The sequence below is a fragment of the Miniopterus natalensis genome, chromosome 5, assembly GCF_054644295.1.
Source record: "Miniopterus natalensis isolate mMinNat1 chromosome 5, mMinNat1.hap1, whole genome shotgun sequence".
In the NCBI taxonomy this organism is placed as follows: Eukaryota; Metazoa; Chordata; class Mammalia; order Chiroptera; family Miniopteridae; genus Miniopterus; species Miniopterus natalensis.
Window position 1 is genome coordinate 58,142,456 of NC_142085.1, and position 17,225 is coordinate 58,159,680.

The 17,225-nt window shown below is 39.7% G+C and overlaps 1 protein-coding gene across 1 annotated transcript in view; it reads left to right on the top strand.

Annotated features, from left to right (window-relative positions):
* Positions 1-4,462: 4,462 nt before the first annotated feature.
* Positions 4,463-17,225, top strand: part of RPF2 (ribosome production factor 2 homolog) — a 33,434-nt gene continuing 20,671 nt past the window's right edge. Inside the window, exons 1-6 of the mRNA XM_016217535.2 lie at positions 4,463-4,541; positions 7,074-7,206; positions 9,447-9,484; positions 14,602-14,641; positions 15,622-15,703; positions 16,353-16,429. Of these exons, the coding sequence (XP_016073021.1) occupies positions 4,519-4,541; positions 7,074-7,206; positions 9,447-9,484; positions 14,602-14,641; positions 15,622-15,703; positions 16,353-16,429 (393 nt within the window). The 5' untranslated portion in view covers positions 4,463-4,518. The remainder of the gene's footprint in view (positions 4,542-7,073; positions 7,207-9,446; positions 9,485-14,601; positions 14,642-15,621; positions 15,704-16,352; positions 16,430-17,225) is intronic.

Below are 17,225 nucleotides of genomic sequence, written 5' to 3' on the forward strand. Positions count from 1 at the left end.
ACTAAAAGAACATCAGCTGTGATGCCAGGCAATATTGTTTATGATTAAAGATGACCCTTTACTGGTAAATTATATCTGGGCCAGGAAGACTGACAAGAACTATAAAAGGCCTTTGGAAAGCATGGGCTTTGGTCTTAAATGCTATGTTTCTTTATTACAAAGACCCTATGGGCTATTTCAAGAGATACTGTTTCTTAGGGAACATGAAGCTTCTAAGCCAGCATGGCTTCTGTACCCACCCAATGATCTTCCCTTACACCTGAGTTGACACTTGGGCAGCTGGGGTAAAGACTCCTGCTGAAACAGCTCATGCTGTTGTGCCATTTCCTACAAAGTGAATCTAGTGCCCGGCTGGGTCCCGCAAGGCTTACTGGGTCCTGTGAGTGTGAATGTCATTCCAAACCTGTGACTGCTGCTGCTGTTCATCGCAACTGCCCACCTCTGGCCTTTACCTGAGTGAAATAACTTGTTTAACTCACTCTGTAATACCACACTTAATCCTAATTGACACAGTATGCATTTCAGCAAACTTGAACTATTTAGAAAAGTATAAAGAAGTTGAGTGGAAGATTCCTGAGATTTGTAATCTTGCAAAAGGAACATCTAGACTATGAGGTACTTTATACCTTAAATTGAAGAGGAAAATAAAGTCATAAGTTCCAAAGAGTGCATGTTTTAGCTCCTTATCTATTAATAAGATTAAATGTTTCAAATTTAGTAAAAATATATTTTTTTCAACTATGGAATACTTTGTAAAACTAGGATTTCTACACCGTTGATCTGCCTTACTAACTTACCAGGATTACTTACAAACTAATCTTGGAACTAGTCTCTAGCTGTCACACTAACTTCTACTTCTGACACTGAGTGCAATGGGTGGTTTTTGCTTACAAATAATGATACTCTACTCAAAAGGACCATATTGTTAAGCTGTCTCAACGGGCATCATTCCTTCAGGCCATTATTGAAATGTTTGAAAATTCACCCATTTGTTCATTATGTAATACATGGATCATCATAAATTTATTGACACGTGGCCAGTTTAGTGAAACTGTTGATACATGTTTTTCTGTTCATTCAACAGCAGTTTAAAAATTTTAAGAATCTATTTTTCATTTACTTTTAAAAAATAAATATATCTTCATTGATTTCAGAGAGAGAAAGGGAGAGAGAGAAACATCAATGATGAGAGCCATTGACTGGCTGCCTCCTGCATGCTTCCCCACTGGGGAATGAAGCCCACAACCCGGGTATGTGCTCTGACCGGGGATTGAACTGTGATCTGCATCATAGGTTGATGCTCAGCTGCTGAGCCACGCCAGCCAGGCTTCATTTACTTTTGTTCCAACAGCCTATGTGAAACTGAACAAGCTTCTTTTTTTTTAATCCTCACCTGAGGATATTTTTGCCATTGTTTTTCAGAGAGAGTGGAAAGGAAAGGGAGAGAGAGAGAGAGAGAACTGTTGGCGTGAGAGACACGATTGGTTGCACTCACCCTGACCAGGCCAGGGATCGAGCCTGTAACCCAGGTATGTGCTGTTGGCCGGAATCGAACCCGTGACCATTCTGCCAGCTGATGCTCTAACCACTGAGCAACCGGCTAGGGTGAAACTGAACAAACTTCAAGCATAAGGCTTGCATAATCTTTCAGAAAAGTTTTTATTGACTTTGGAGATGGATTTTATGACTTTTATCATTTCCACCATTATTTCCTTGTGGAATAAGAAAATTCTGTTTATGAAATTGTCTAGTACACTTTACATTATTAATTCAATGCAGAGTGAATATACCTTTTTTAATGACAATTTTTAGTTTCTAGGTACTGTTTTTTTGTTAATTTTTTTGTTTATATTTGGGGGGGTGGCAGTTACTGGTATTTCGTATCTGGGTTTAATGTAGCCATACTTGCATATCATTAATAAAATTGTCAAGGTAACCCTGGCCAGTGTGGCTCAGTTGGTGGAACATCGTCCTGTGCATCAAAGGCCTCTGGTTCGATTCTTGGACGGGCACATGCCCAGGTTGTGGGTTTGGTCCCTGGTTGTGGTGCGTGTACGGAAGGCAATGGATGTTTTTTCCTCTCCCTCCCTCCCTCTGTCTTGAAAAAAAATAAAAACATCCTCAGTAAGGGTTAAAAAAAGTTTCTTTTTCATGTCATGGTAGCAGAGGTCCTACTTTTCTCAGATCTAAAATAAGATTTTCACTCTCATGTCTTAAGCTATTTTCTATTCATATTCGATGCTCCCAATTTGTGATTGTATTAGTGCCCTAGTGCTGCTGTAAGAAATTCCTACAAACAGTGGCTTAAAGTAACATAAATTTATGTTACTGTTCTGGGTGTCAAATTCAAGATTCCGATCTTACGGAGATAAAATCAAGGTGTAGGTAGGGCTGCATTCCTTCTGGCTGCTCCAAGGGAAAAATCCATTTCTTAAAAATCCTTTTCGAGCTTCTAGAGAGGTGACCGCTGCCTGACACGCGCTGGACCGGAGCTCAGCGCGGAGCCGAGGCCGCCCGGGCGCCCGGCCCCGGGGAACTGCCGCCCGCCACCCGCACCCGCCCGCCTCCGCCCCTCGGTCTGCTGGCTGCCGGCACAGGCCCACGTCTTGGCCCGGTCAGGCCTGTCGTTTCTTGTACCTGTTGGCACTCCTGCACTAGTGCCCGTGGCTCTCCTCCCCGCTTTCATCCTATGCGGCACTTGCCAGGCGGCGCGTTTTGGATCCATTTTGTCCGGCACCTTCCCAAAATGCAGCGCGTTTGTCAATGTCCCTCGCCCGCCTCCCCCAGTTACCACGCGGAGTAACCCTCTTTCCTCAGGCTGCCACTGCCCTCGGCTTATGGCGGTACATTTTCAGTTTGGGGGCCCTTTCCCTGGGCCTCCGTGCTGTAAAAGGCAACCTCTAAAAAAGTGTTTAAGAAGTATAAGCCAGCCCGGCTGGCGTGGCTCAGCGGCCGAGCATCGTGGAGGCGGGACCGGGAGAGGCGGTTGGATTCTGGCGCGGGGCCTGCGGAGGCTGCGCGTCAGGGACCCTCGGGCTCGCGCTCTCTCTCCCTTCCTCTCTGAAATCAATAAAGATATATTTTTAAAAAGTGTAACCAAATATGCTAAAAAGAAGAGGAACTGGAGTCATATGTTCAATTAAACCGCAAAAGGCAGCAGAAGATTGGAAGAGAAGAAAGAACGCGGGCAACATATAGAAAACAAATAGATGTGGTCGATATTAATTCAACTATATAAAAAAATCACTTTGAAGGGCAGTGGTCTAATTACACTAATCAAAACACAGAGATTGTCGGAGTGGATCAAGAAACAAGACCCAACTGTTATCTACAAGAAACCCGCATTATTTATTTTTTAAAACATATGTTTTTATTGATTTTAGAGAGAAAGGAAGGGAGAGGCATAGAGAGAGAAAAACATCCGTGAGAGAGAAACATGGGTGGGCTGCCTCCTGCAGGCCCCTCCTGGGGATGGAGCCCGAACCGGGCATGCGCCCTGACGCGTCGTGGAACTCTGACCTCTTGGTTCGTGGGTCCACGCTCAACCACTGAGCCCCACCGGCGGGCTATTTATTTTTTAATCCTCACCTGGGGATATACTTTTATTTTTGTGAGAGAGGAAGAGAGAGGGCAGAGAGACATCAGTGTGAGGGAGGAACATTGGTCGCGAATGTATCCTGACCAGGGATCAAACCCAAAACCTGGGTATGTGCCCTGAACGGGGACTAGAACCCATGACCACTCAGTGTATGGTCCAACCAGCTGAGTCACACAGGTCAGGGCAAGAAACCCACGTTATATATACAGACACACAGATTAAAAGTAATTGGATGGAGCCCTGGCCAGTGTGGCTCAATTGGTTGGGCGTCTGCATCTAGAGGTTGCTGGTTGGTTTCCTGTCAGGGCACAGGCCTGGATTGAATGCTCGATCCCCCGGTAGGGGGCGTCCAGGAGGCAGCAAATTGACGTTCTCCACTCACATGGGTGTTTCTCTTTCTCCCTCTCCCTTCCTCTCTAAAAGGTCAATAAAAAATATATATTTTTAAATGGGCAAAGATTTGAATAGACACAAATGTGCCAGACACTGCGGTAATTATAAGCTGTCTCACTGATCTCACAGTTGGGTAAAAAGTGCACATTGCACATTGGTATTTTTAGTGACTGTAGGAGTACCTATCAACCCTTTTACCATCCTGGGGTATTCTTAGAAGAATTACACCTGGTCCCTGAAGGGGTGACTCAGGATCTACACACAGGTGTGTACGCGAAGCTGCTAGAGGCGATGTTGCTTAGAGCTTTAATTTCCGGGACCTAGGCGCTGCGAAAACCCGTAACCAAGGGAACAGAACGCGATTCCACCCCCGAATGCCCGCTAGCGCCTCCAGGCGTCCGAGGCGCGGCGGTCCCAGGAAGTGACGTTCGCGCAGGTTCCGGTTCCGCCTGTTCCGGGCACGGGCTGCGCCGCGGTACCCGCTCGGTGCACGTGTGTTCGTTTGTTCAGCTCGCGTTGCGGGAGCGATGGACGCCTTGGATCGGGTTGTGTAAGTTCGCCGACTCCCAGCCGCGGGGAACGTGGGGTAGAAGGGCTCCTCCGGAGGGATGGAGTGATGTAGCCACTGCACCCCGCGCCCCCGGTTACCCTTCTGCATCCGTACACTCGCTGCTCGGAGCCGGGGGGAGGCCTGTCCGTGCCCCGGCCTGGGTCTCCCCGGGTCGGTGCCGCCTGCTGGGAGCGCGGAGCGGGGCAGCCACCGTGGCAGCCGCGGGGGGAGGTCGCGCAGGTTATCCTAGCCAGTTAGAAAGGCGCTGGTTGCCGAAGTGCGAGGGAGGTGGGAGAGGCGCAGGTTACAAACCCAGGCCTCGGAATCTGACAGATCCAGATGACAAACCGGCGGCGTCCACTGAAGCTTTGCGACTTGGGGCCATTTAATTTCCCCGAGTCTCACTCTGTGAAATAGCGTTCGTAATGGTACCTCGTAGAACTGGGGGGATTATTTGAGAGAATGGGCGTAAAGCCTTTGCTACAGCGCGTAAAAATGCTCATTAGCTTTTTCTTTCCCTCCCAACCTTGTACACGTCTATGAGTTATCCTTGAGTGATGTCTGTTTTGAATCAATTGGAAAAGCATTTGTTGGTCTCCTACAAGGCCCTGCTGTTGTTTGCTGTGGTTTTCTTACAATTTACCTGGGTTAACATGTAAACAACAAAGTATTTTAGTATCAGTTTAGAGATTTCTTAAGTGCATTCGCTATACCTCTAGATGTGGGGACTGCAAAGATGACAGATTAGTAAAACTAGTCTAATTGGGGGACAAATAGCAAATAAAACGTTTAAGGTGTTACATGTTTTATAATATGTAACGTATATGCATTCATTGCTGGTTAGTGAGAAGTAATAATCCACATTGTAGAGCATATAGCGTTTATATTGTTATATAGACACACTAAATACCTCTTGGTTTGGTTTAATAAATAATGTGTGTGTGTTATCAACCATTAAATGATTAGAAGCTTTATATGTGCTCGATGTGCTTAACATTTTATCTGGAGGAGAATATTTAAAATATGCACGGTAGACTAAAGTGTGTGTATATTCTGGTGTGTGTGTGTGTTTCCTCTTTCCTGAAGTGCCCATGGGCCTGGAAGAAGGAGGGAAGGTAATAGTTATTTAAGAGAGGAGGAATTCTTTCAGTAGATGGCAGAGAACTATTGGGAAAGCAAGATCTCACTGTAGTGGAAGCAGAGGGGAAGCCCTTTTTCTGAACAGGAAAGTATAAAAACATTCTATTTCTGTCACATTATAAAATCAGAATAATGGATTTGTTTTTCCTTCATATTTTGCAGGGTGATTGGTCTAGATGAGTTTTAAATCTAGCTCATTTTGAAGATTTGCCTACTTATAAGCTGTGTGACCTTGGGCAGACTACCTCCCTGGCCTCAACTGCCTCACCTATAAATTGAAGATTATAATTGTACTTGTCTCATAGGTCTTGGTGAAGATTAAGCCTTAATAGAGCGATTCCCCTTTGGTGACAGTATGTGACTTTTTCAGCAGTGATGTTGAAGTGGGATAGTGTATACTTCCTGGCAGGCATTGTCTTTTATTTTATTTTTTTTATCCTCACCGGGGATATTTTTTCCATTGCTTTTCAGAGAGTGGAAGGGGGCGAGGGAGAGAGAGGGAGGGAGGGAGAGAGGGGAACATTGATGTGAAAGAGACACATAGATTGGTTGCCTCCTGCATTGAGCCTGCACTGGAGGTACATGCCCTTGGCTGGAACTGAACCTGGACCCTTCAGTCCTCGGGCAGACACTCTAACCAGTGAGCAACTGGCTAGGACAGGCATTGTGGTCTTAAACTTGGAGGAAAGATAAGCAATAATTAACCTCCTTATGTTTAGCAACTGCCCACAAGTTGATCAGCAGTTGGTGTGCAATTCTTTGTGTTAGGTTACAGAGTATAGTTTGACTGCTTTTCTAATTGTTCAAAATATTACAGATGTCTCTTTTTCTCCCCATTGACCCCTTTCACCCCTCTCCCCAGTCTCTCACCGCACTACTGTCTGTGTCCTTGGGTTGTGCATGTATGCATATAAATTCTTTGGTTAATCTCTCCTCCCCCACCCACTCATCCACCCCCACCTTCCCTCTGAGATTTGCCAGTCTATTCCATGCTTCCATGTCACTGAATCTGTTTTGTTCATCAGTTTATTAAGTTCTTTAGATTCCACATATAAGTGAGAAAATAGCAACAGTATTCGCTTGAGTTCTTTTTCCCCTTTAATAAAAAAAGGTTTGATAGAAGCAGTAATAAAAGAATGCTGGGAATATTAAAAGGAAAGCCTTTAAAAAAAACAAAAGCTAATAAAATTAACTTACTTAGCAGTAATAAATGATATTTTTTACCAATTATCTTCTTAAAAAATGAGATTTTGTTTAATGTTGGAACCCTAACTGCTAAATGTTATGTAATGTTTCTGTTGATTTTTAAGATTATGCACATTAGTCAAGTTATGGTTTTATAATATGAAGAAAATGTTTTAAGTTGTTATGAATTGTGATTTTTCTGAACAGAAAGCCCAAAACGAAAAGAGCCAAGAGATTCCTTGAGAAGAGAGAACCGAAACTCAGTGAAAATATTAAAAATGCCATGCTTATTAAAGGGGGAAATGCAAATTCAACAGTGACACAAGTACTTAGAGATGTGGTACGTATATATATCCTCATTTTTAAAATAGTTTTGAGCCCTGGGCGGTGTTGCTCAGTAGTTAGAGCATCAGCCCACACATCGAAGGACCGTGGGTTTGATTCCCGGTCAGGGGCACGTATGAATCAGGCTGCTGGACACATAAATACATGGGTAAGTTATTCTAGCTTTAAGAATGACTAGCCTTAGAGAAAAGCACGGGTTGGATGCTCTGTGCTTTACCAAGGCACTGATTACCGGTTTTCCTTAAAGCAGCTGGTTTCAGTTACTAAAATTTGTTTTGCTCACATTTAAGGAACATACTGTATCTAATTTGTAAAGTGAAATAACTGGGTATTACTGTATATTCCTTCACCAACACCAGTTACCGTGTTAGGTGCTGGGGATTAATAGTTATTTAAAACACAGTCTCTCCCTTCAATGAGCTTAGTGAGGGAGACAGACAAGTAAAAAATTGTAACATTGTGAATTGAGTGCTGCGCTAGAGGCATGCATGAGGTGGGATGGGAGGCAGCGTTAGAGCAAGATCAGGGAGGGAAGAGAATGGTTTCCAAGGCTGAGAAAAAGCTTGTTCAAAGTGTGAAGGAAGGAGCATGATGCATTGGGGAACTGCAGATAATTGGGATGGTGAAAGAAGAGCGGGTTAGATGAAACTAGAAGAATAGGCAGGATAAGGCAATAACATGGAGTTTGAGCTTTATTCTGAAAGCTCAAGTGGAACCATTGAAAGATTTTAAGTGAGAGATACGATGCTTTTAATCAGCTTGACTAGAAAGGGTTGAAGCAAATGTAGGAAATTAAGTCTTTGCTGTCAGCAGATAAAGAGCATCTGGAGTCCTGTGGTGGCAATGAAAATGAGAGATGATCAGAGAAAATAGATGTTGAAGGTAAAAGAGTTTGGGCATGAGTAAGAAGTATGACTTACCAGCTTTCTGTCTTTGGTGCCTGATGAGCAATAATGCCAATTAAAGAATGTATCGTGTGGAGCAGATTTTGGGGGAAAGTGATATGTTCAGTTTAGGACATGTGATTTCAGTGGTGAAGGTAAAAGCTTTATGCACTTCTGTAACCTGGTGTCTAGCCCAGTGTCTGACACATGGTAGGTGCTCAATAAATACTCAGTAAATGTTTAATCAGTGAATGAAAGGCATAGTCTGTAGGGATATATAATAAGTAGTTGAATATTTAGGCCTTGAGTGCAGCAGATAGATTCTTTGAGTTAAAATGACTAAGTAATTGAATAGATTCTTAAACTTGACTAAATTCCCTGTGCTTGTTAAACACAATAGTCAATTCAGATTCCTGAGTGTCTAGTATATGCTCATCCTTTATGGCTGTCTGAATGTCAGTTGTGTTAATGGGTTACTTCTCCCGTCTTCCCCAAATCCTTTCAGCACAATAACCCTACATATTTAAGTAATCTCTAAGAACAGTACAATATTACAAATTATTACAATGGCTAACACTCATACTGATGACTCTGGAGTTGTCAAGAATAGGTGGTAATGTCCATTCCACTGAGGCAGGGAAATGTGGTCAAGGATCATCATAAGTGTTAGTACTTAAAATGATAGATTTTACTGCTGAATTTCTTTTGTTTGCCAGCTCTAATAGTTAATGAATGATTATTTCACCTCATTTTTCGTTGTTTTCCTTCATTTACCCCTTCCTCTAATGCAAGGTAATGCCTTAGATCTTTATTACCTATGGTAAAGCAGTACTGACCATATAGGCAATAAGTGATTATTAGTGGATGAGTGAAAAGAAGTAGGAAAAAAGTGAAAAGAGATTGACTAACAGGAACTTTTTAAAGGGCTATGTTTAAACTAGCTAGTATTCTGATTGTCATTATTATGACTTTCTCAGTTCTCTTTCTCCAGACATTATATCAATTCTATCAGCCTTTCCTGATAGGATTTATTTTTTCGGTTTTCTTCTACTCTTCTTTCTACTCTAAAATTATTTTCCTGGAAAGAACAGAGTAGGTAGAATTTAAAGAAATGAAGGGAGGCATTTAAGTTGGATAGACTATTCAAAGAGCATAGAAAATTGTAATTAGGAAGGTCCAGTCTGAATTAGAATATTAAGTTTATGTTGCAGGTTGTTATAAGTGATCAAAAGGTAGTCAAGCAGAAGACATCAGAATAGGATTTAGGGACTAGAATAATCCTGTGTAATGACTGTTCCAATGCTTTATTTTTACCTCTGCTTTGAAAGCTTTAAATTATTTTTTTTTACAGTATGCGTTGAAAAAACCATATGGCGTTCTGTATAAAAAGTAAGTCATGATTTCTTTTACTTTACTTTAAATTGTATTACTACAGTGTAAAAGTAACAACCACTCTATGAAAGATTTAGAAAAATTTTTTTTTAAGAAAACAACAACTATAGGCCCGCCTGGGCATGGCTCAGTGGTTGAGCATTGACCTAGGATCCAGGAGATAGCAGTTCGATTCCTGGTCAGGGCACATGCTCGGGTTGCCAGCTCCATCCCCAGTCCGGGGCATCCAGGAGGCAGCCGATCAATGACTCTCTCTCATCATTGAGGTTTCTATCTCTCTCCCTCTCCCTTCCTCTCTCTGAAACCAATAAAGATATATTTACACAAAACAAAACAGAAACCCCCCACTATAGTTCCTTATATATAGCTATTTGTATTTTTAAGTTTCTTTCCAGTCTGTTTTCATTTGTAGTGAATAGTTTTACATCATTATAATAGTAGCATATGTTATTTTGAAATAATTATAGACTTACAGAAAAGTTGCAAAAAATTAGCATTCCCATGTCCTTCACCCAGCTTCTTTCTATTTCTTTAATTTTTATTTTTAAAAATATCTCTCTATTGATTTTAGAGAGAGGAAAGGAGAGGGGGAGAAAGAGAGAGAAACATCAATGATGAGAGAGTCATTGATCAGCTGCCTCCTGCACGCCCCTGACTGGGGATCGAGCCTGCAACCCTGGCATGTGCCCTGAACGGGAATCTAACCCTGATCGCCTCGATCCTAGGTTGACGACACTCAACCACTGAGCCATACCCAGCCGGGCGCTCTTTCTTTTTTAAAATATGTTTGTATTGATTTTAGAGAGAGAGAAACATCTATTGGCTGTCTCCTGTATGCCCCCTACTGGGGATTGAGCCTGAAACCTGGGCAGATGCCGTGACCCGGAATCAAACCAGTGACGTTTTGGTGCATGGTACGACACTCAACCAACTGAGCCACATGCTCCAGGGCCACCCAGCTTCCCTTAATGTTACATCTTCCATAGCTATAGTGTAATTGTCAAAAGTAAGAAATTAACATTGGTACAATAATGTTAACTAAATTACAGACTTAATTTGGTTTGGACCAGTTTTTCCACTAAGGTCCTTTTTCTCTACCAGGGTCCCACATTGCATTTAGTTGTCATGTCCCCGTGGTTTCCTCCAATTTGTGACAGCTCTTCAGTCTTTCATTACCTTGGCACTTTTGATGAGTACTTGTCAATTATTTTGTAAAATATCCCTCATTTTGGATTTGCCTTAAGGTTCTCATGAATAGATTGAGGTTATACATTTTTGGCAAGAATACCACAAAAGTCCCCTCCCTCCTCGAATGCCTACGGTGTCTCTCTCTTTTTTTTTTGGTCCATTATGTTTTGTTTCTGTATGTGACTCTGTTTTTTGAATCTGCATATCTTCTCCGTAGTATTGGGGGAGAAAAAAAAATAATACCACAAAAGTGATGGCTTTTCTCAGTAAATCTTACCAGGGAGTACAAGATGCCTTGTACTTGTGGCGTTAACCTTGGTTAAAGTGGTGTCTGCTGGGTTTCTCCACTATGAAGTTACTGCTTTTCTCTTTGTAATTAGTAAATTACAAAGTTTGAAGGAGATGCTTTGAGACTATGCAAAGACTATGCAAATAATCCTTTTTCTTTTTTTATATGTCTGTTTTGATTTCAGAGAGAGGAAGGGAGAGGGAAAGAGAGAGTGTCAGTGTTCAGCTGCCTCCTGCACACCCCCTACTGGGGATCGAGCTCAAAGCCTGGGCATGTGCTGGGACTGGGAATTGAACCTCAATCTCCTGGATCATAGGATGATGCTCAACCACTGGGCCACGCCAGCTGGGTGCACATAATTCTTATTCTTAAACTTTTAGCATCCATCTGTGGATCTAGTCTACAACAGTAATTACTGTGGTGTGTACAGGGGTGTATGCAGGGGGCAACTAATTGATGTGTTTCTCTCACATCAATGTTTCTCTCTCTGTCTCCCTTCCTCTCTGTCCAAAAATCTTTAAAACAACATATCCTCTGGTGAGAATTGAAAAATCATATACAGGGTGGAGCAAAATTAAGTTTACAGTTGTTTGTATGGAAAATAATACAATAATTAATAAATAATACAAGAACTGTGTTTTGCAAACTCACAACTGTAAACCTACTTTTGCCCCCCCTATGTATTTTAAAACCTTGTGTTCATACTGATACTTTCAATTCCAATCCAGTACCACAGACTTCATTTTAGCCTTTCTCCTTTTCTTGTTTGTAACTTCTGACAGTAAGAAACCTGGCTTCCATTATTTATAATATATTTACTTACTCATATAATTGTAGTATATACATAGTTTCAGATTGTCTAATCCTATAAGAAACAATGTTGTAACTAGAGTACAGAATTTTCCTGTGTGTGTCTTTAGCCTTACAGTAACCAATCAAAATATAGTTTTCCAATTTAACTTAGCTTAGGTTTTGGGGTGTTTTTTTTTTCAGCCCCTTCAATGCAGTTGCTATTCATTTTTACTACAGTTAGGGTTGTTTATTATTGTTTCATTCTGTTTTGGGTTTTCTACCACATCTTAATTTATGTATGTAAAATTTACTCTTTGTAGTGTACAATTTTGTGGGTTTCAGCAGATGCATTGAGTTGTGTCTGCAACTCAGTCATACAGAAACAGTTCCATTATCCTGAAAATTCCTTCATGCAGTGCTCTGTTATAGTCCTTCCCCTTTCTCCCCTCTGTAACCAGTGATTTGTTTTACATCCTTAGTGTTTCCGTTTTCAGAATGTCACATAAATGGAGTTATATGACATGTAGCCTCTGGTGTCTTTTTTCATTAGCAAAATGAATTTAAAATTTATCTCTGTTGTTTTATATATGCAATTTATATCAAACCTTTTCCAGTTATGTTATAAATGGTGGTCCCTTCAGTATTATTATTATTTTTTAATTTTAAAAATTTATTTATTGATTTTAGAGAGTGAGAGGAAGGGAGAAAGAGAGAAACATCAGTTTGTTGTTACATTTATTTATACATTCATTGATTGATTCTTGTATATGCCCTCACTGGAGATCAAACCCACAACCTTGGCTTATCACGGTGACGCTCTAACCAACTGAGCTACCTGGCCAGGGCTCAGTATTATTTTTAATGCCAGTCTAATGCCTTTTTCCTTAATTTGGGGGAATTTGGGTTTTTCACTTTTTTGTTCTTATAAATAATGCTAAAGTGGCCATTCTTACACAAAGGAGATACCTTTTGAATTAGTTCCTATATGAGATTCCTAGACTTGATGTTACAGGTTACAACTTCATGTCCAATACAGCATATTAACATTATTGCTTTTTGAAAAGTTTCCCCTTTTGGGAGAATTCAATATATAAATTTCATGGGCCTTTACCTACTTTTGGTTTATTTTTTAAAATTAAGAAATGAAAATAAGTCCGGCCAGTGTGACTCAGTGGTTGAGCATCAGCTTATGATCCCGGAGATGGTGGTTTGATTCCCAGTCAGGGCTCATGCTTGGGTTGTGGGCTCGATCCCCAGCAGGGAGGGTGCAGGAGGCAGCTGATCAGTGACTCTCATCATTGGTGTATCTCTCTCTCTCTCTCTCCCCCTCACCCTTCCTCTCTCTGAAATCAACAAAACATACTTTAAAAAAAAAAAAGGAAGAAGAAATGAAAATGATATTCTGTTTAACTTATATTTCCATATGTTTTCAACAGGTCATATTTTCTTATTTGTGAATTGCTGTAAGCTATTAATCAAAATACTTTTTTTTTTTACTGATTATAAAAGTAATAATGTATTTATCTTAATAATTAGGATAATGGGTAAGTAATCACCCATAGATAAGCGCGGTACATTTTGACATAATTTCCTCCCCATTTATTTTTATATCTGTATGTCTATTCTTTAAACAAAATTGAGATCATGTTGTACATACGATTTTCTCTTTAAATTTATAAAAATTATGAACTGTTTTATTAAATTTTATGATTAAAAATCAGAAATTATACACGAAAATATAAACCACACTTATTCCAGAACAACTATCACTAGTTTCTTAACATTTTATCAGAATTTCTTTATGAATATTTAAGCAAATAAAAATATATATTATTTCTCTCTCTTTTGCATGAAAGATAGCATGTTCTACATTTCTCTACCTACTGCTTCTCCATCTTCACTACTACTACTACGATCCAATCCCCCATTTTTTTCTTTCTCTCCTGGGTTATTGCTATAGCTTCTTACTGACTCCTTTCACTCTTACAATACTCCATTCCCTTCTCATATAGAAGACAGAGCAGTCCTTTAAAGGGAAATTTCAGTCCAGTCATTCCTTAACCTTGCCCGAAAAGGTACTACATATCTGGGTTGTGTCTACATTTTTTTTTTTTTTTTAAATCCTCACCTGAGGATATTTTTTTCATTGCTTTTCAGAGAGAGTGGAAGGGAGAGAGAGAGAAACATCGATGTGAGAGACACATCGACTGGTTGCCTCCTGCACGTGCCCTGAGAGGGCCAGGGATCGAGCCTGCAACCCAGGTACATGCCCTTGGTTGGAATCAAACCCGGGACCCTTCAGCCCACTGAGCCATACCGGCTAGGGCTGTGTCTACATCTTTAACCCCCATTATCCCTTTGCTCACTAAGCCCCAGAGACGCTTGCCTTCTTTCTGTTTCTTGAATAGTCTAAGCTTATTTCCATCTCAGAATCTTTGTTGCTTCTATTCCTTCTTCCTGCAGAACTCCTAACCTCAAATCTTTTCCATGGCTAACTCCTCATTTTTCAAGTCTCACCTCAAATAGTCATCCACTTTTCACACTGACACAATACCCTATTTCATTTTTTGTCACAACAGTTACTATTTTTTGAAATTGTTTAGTTTTTCCCAATAGAATGTAAGATCAAAAAAGCAATGCTCTTGTTTGACATGGTATTATCGTATCTCTAGCTCCTAGAACAATGCCTAGCACATAATAGGCACTAAATAAATACTTGAATGAATGAATGTCTTTCTAGCTTTTTTTGATCATCTGAATATAGAATTATATTTACTTATATATTGTTATGGTTGAATTATTAAGATTATTAAAATTAGCCTCACCTTTTAAAAAATATTTGTAGGAAAAATATTACGAGACCATTTGAGGATCAGACATCATTGGTAAGTATGAAATTCTTTTGATTTAAGAGAGCATGTAAGTGATTATTCAGACTAATTTATTTAGTACTTCTAATATATGATTTTTAAAAATTAGAAATCATCCTATGTGAGAGAATTCTGATATAAAATGGAGGGGAAATAAGACTTTTATACTTTCAAAATATGACTATAGAACTTACATTTCACTATCACTAGTACCTATTATTCACTGCTTGCAAGCCTGGGGGTGGGGCTGATGCGAGGTGGAGGGGATCAATGGGTAGAAAAAAAGGGGACATCTGTAATACTACAATAAAGATAAATTTAAGAAGAAAAATAGACATATGCACCCTGGCTGGTGTGGCTCAGTTGGTTGGAGTGTCATCTCATACACCAAAAGCTGGTGGGTTTGATCCCCAGTCAGGGTGCATTCGGGAGGCAACTGATAGATGTTTCTCTCTCCCTCTCTTTTCTCTCTCTCCCTCTCTTTTCTCTCTCTCTCTCTCTCCCCCTCCCTCTCTCTAAGATTAATAAGATAAATAAAATTAAGAAAAAAGAAAAGTAGACATACACATTGTAAACTCGAGTCCAGCTATAAACATCTAAAAACACCATGTTGATTAATGATACGTAGTAATATCCCATGAGGAAAGGCATCTGTTCAGCAAATGAAATACTTGGTCTGCTCTTTCAAAATAACTGCATAGTTGAAAATATAAATGGTCTCTATCTATTTATTAACCTAATAGTTTTCACATATTTTTTGTTTTGAACTTACACCTTTTCCCTATAAACCCCAAGTCAGAAAATTTGAAGTAAAAAGTAGAAATAAAGTTCTTTTTATCTGTTTATTCCCACATAATTCATTAAGTCTCCATTAACTTCCACTGTAAAAAACTGATACACTTTTTTTTTTTTTTTTTTTTTTTTTTTTAGTTTAGAGATATAATTCTTAAGTTTCTTATATTTATTGATTGAATGGAATTTCTTTGGTTTTATAGGAATTCTTTTCAAAGAAGTCAGATTGTTCTTTATTTATGTTTGGCTCCCATAATAAGAAGCGGCCAAATAACCTAGTAATAGGTAAGTATCCTTTACTTTTTTGTATTTTTATTTATAGAGTCACTTCTTTGACAATTAATTGATGATGTTGAGGAGTCAGGAGTAACTAGTAAACTCTAGACTAATATTTTTTCCATGTGACTTGGGAATAAAATTTTTTGTCTATTGGTCTAAAGGTAAAGAAAGATACTACCCTACCTCAAGTTGTAGATATTTTTCTAATATAAAACATATATCCTAAATCAGTATTAGAGTAGGAAAAAAAAACAAAGTAGCATTCCTACTTGAATACATTAACCCTTTCCTAATAAATATCTGTTTAATGGATACATTTGAAAAAATAACCCCTTGCTCATGTGTTTTGAGACTTGGTCTGGCATACTCAATGGCTTAGGCAAGCAAACCCCCTACCATCTGTGAGCCTTTATTTACTCTTCTGTAAAATAAGGGAGGTTGGCTAAATGATCTCTAAGATCCCTTCCAGGACCAAGATTACAATACTCTATCCTGTGTTGAAAATTTAAAGAAGAGCAGACATGTTAAAGGGGTATAAGGAGAAAGAAAAGAAGCGGATATTAGAACATTTTGAACATTGCAGATAAGTGGGAACATTGCAGATAAGCTGTTTGGGAAAAATAAATGCTTAAAAGAAAATGTATTTTCCTTCTAGGTCGTATGTATGACTACCATGTACTGGATATGATTGAATTAGGTATTGAGAAGTTTGTCTCTCTAAAAGATATTAAGGTAAGATACTGATGAAAATAAGAAACATTTTGTAAAGTTACTTTTGGGCAATAGTGACATCTTGTGGTAAAGAGTGTTGATACAGTTTTGTAGCTTAAATAAGAAAGAACTGCCTGGCTGGCGTGGCTCAGTGGTTGAGCATCGACCTATGATCCAGGAGATGGAGGCTCTATTCCTGGTTCAGGGCACAGGGGGCATGCAGGAGGCAGCCAGTCAATGACTCTCATCCCTGATGTTTTTCTCCCTCCCTCCCTCTCTCTGAAATCAATAAAGACATCTTTAAATAAAAAAGAACTTTGTTTTTATACTGTTGTGCTCTAAGATAAAAGCACAATTTCATTTTACCTTTACTTTAAAGAGAGGAATATATTTATAGCAGATAACAGATATGGGTCATCTTATAGTTAGACTTCAGAGTGATTACTAACTATTGTCTAGGCCATGGTTTCAATGCTATCCTCTCCCTTTGAGTTATCACAGCACCTATTTTATAGAGCTATAGAAATACTAGAATTTTCAAAGTGAACCCTGTTCTAAACCTAGGAAGCTTTAACTGATCCTGTATAATATTTTGGCTACTAGCCACCAAATTGCTAGCTCAGGCCTCCCCTTAAGGACTTGCTTCTTTGTGTCTTTTTTGTTTGAATGGATTATGAACTAGAAAGTAGTAAATAGTCTTAGAAAGGCAAGAGAACTGTCCTAATTCAGCTCCTGGGTCCAAATTGGGCTGTATTCCTTCAGAACTCTTATTCTTGACTTAATCTGTTCCATCAAATACATTATTTCATGTAGATTT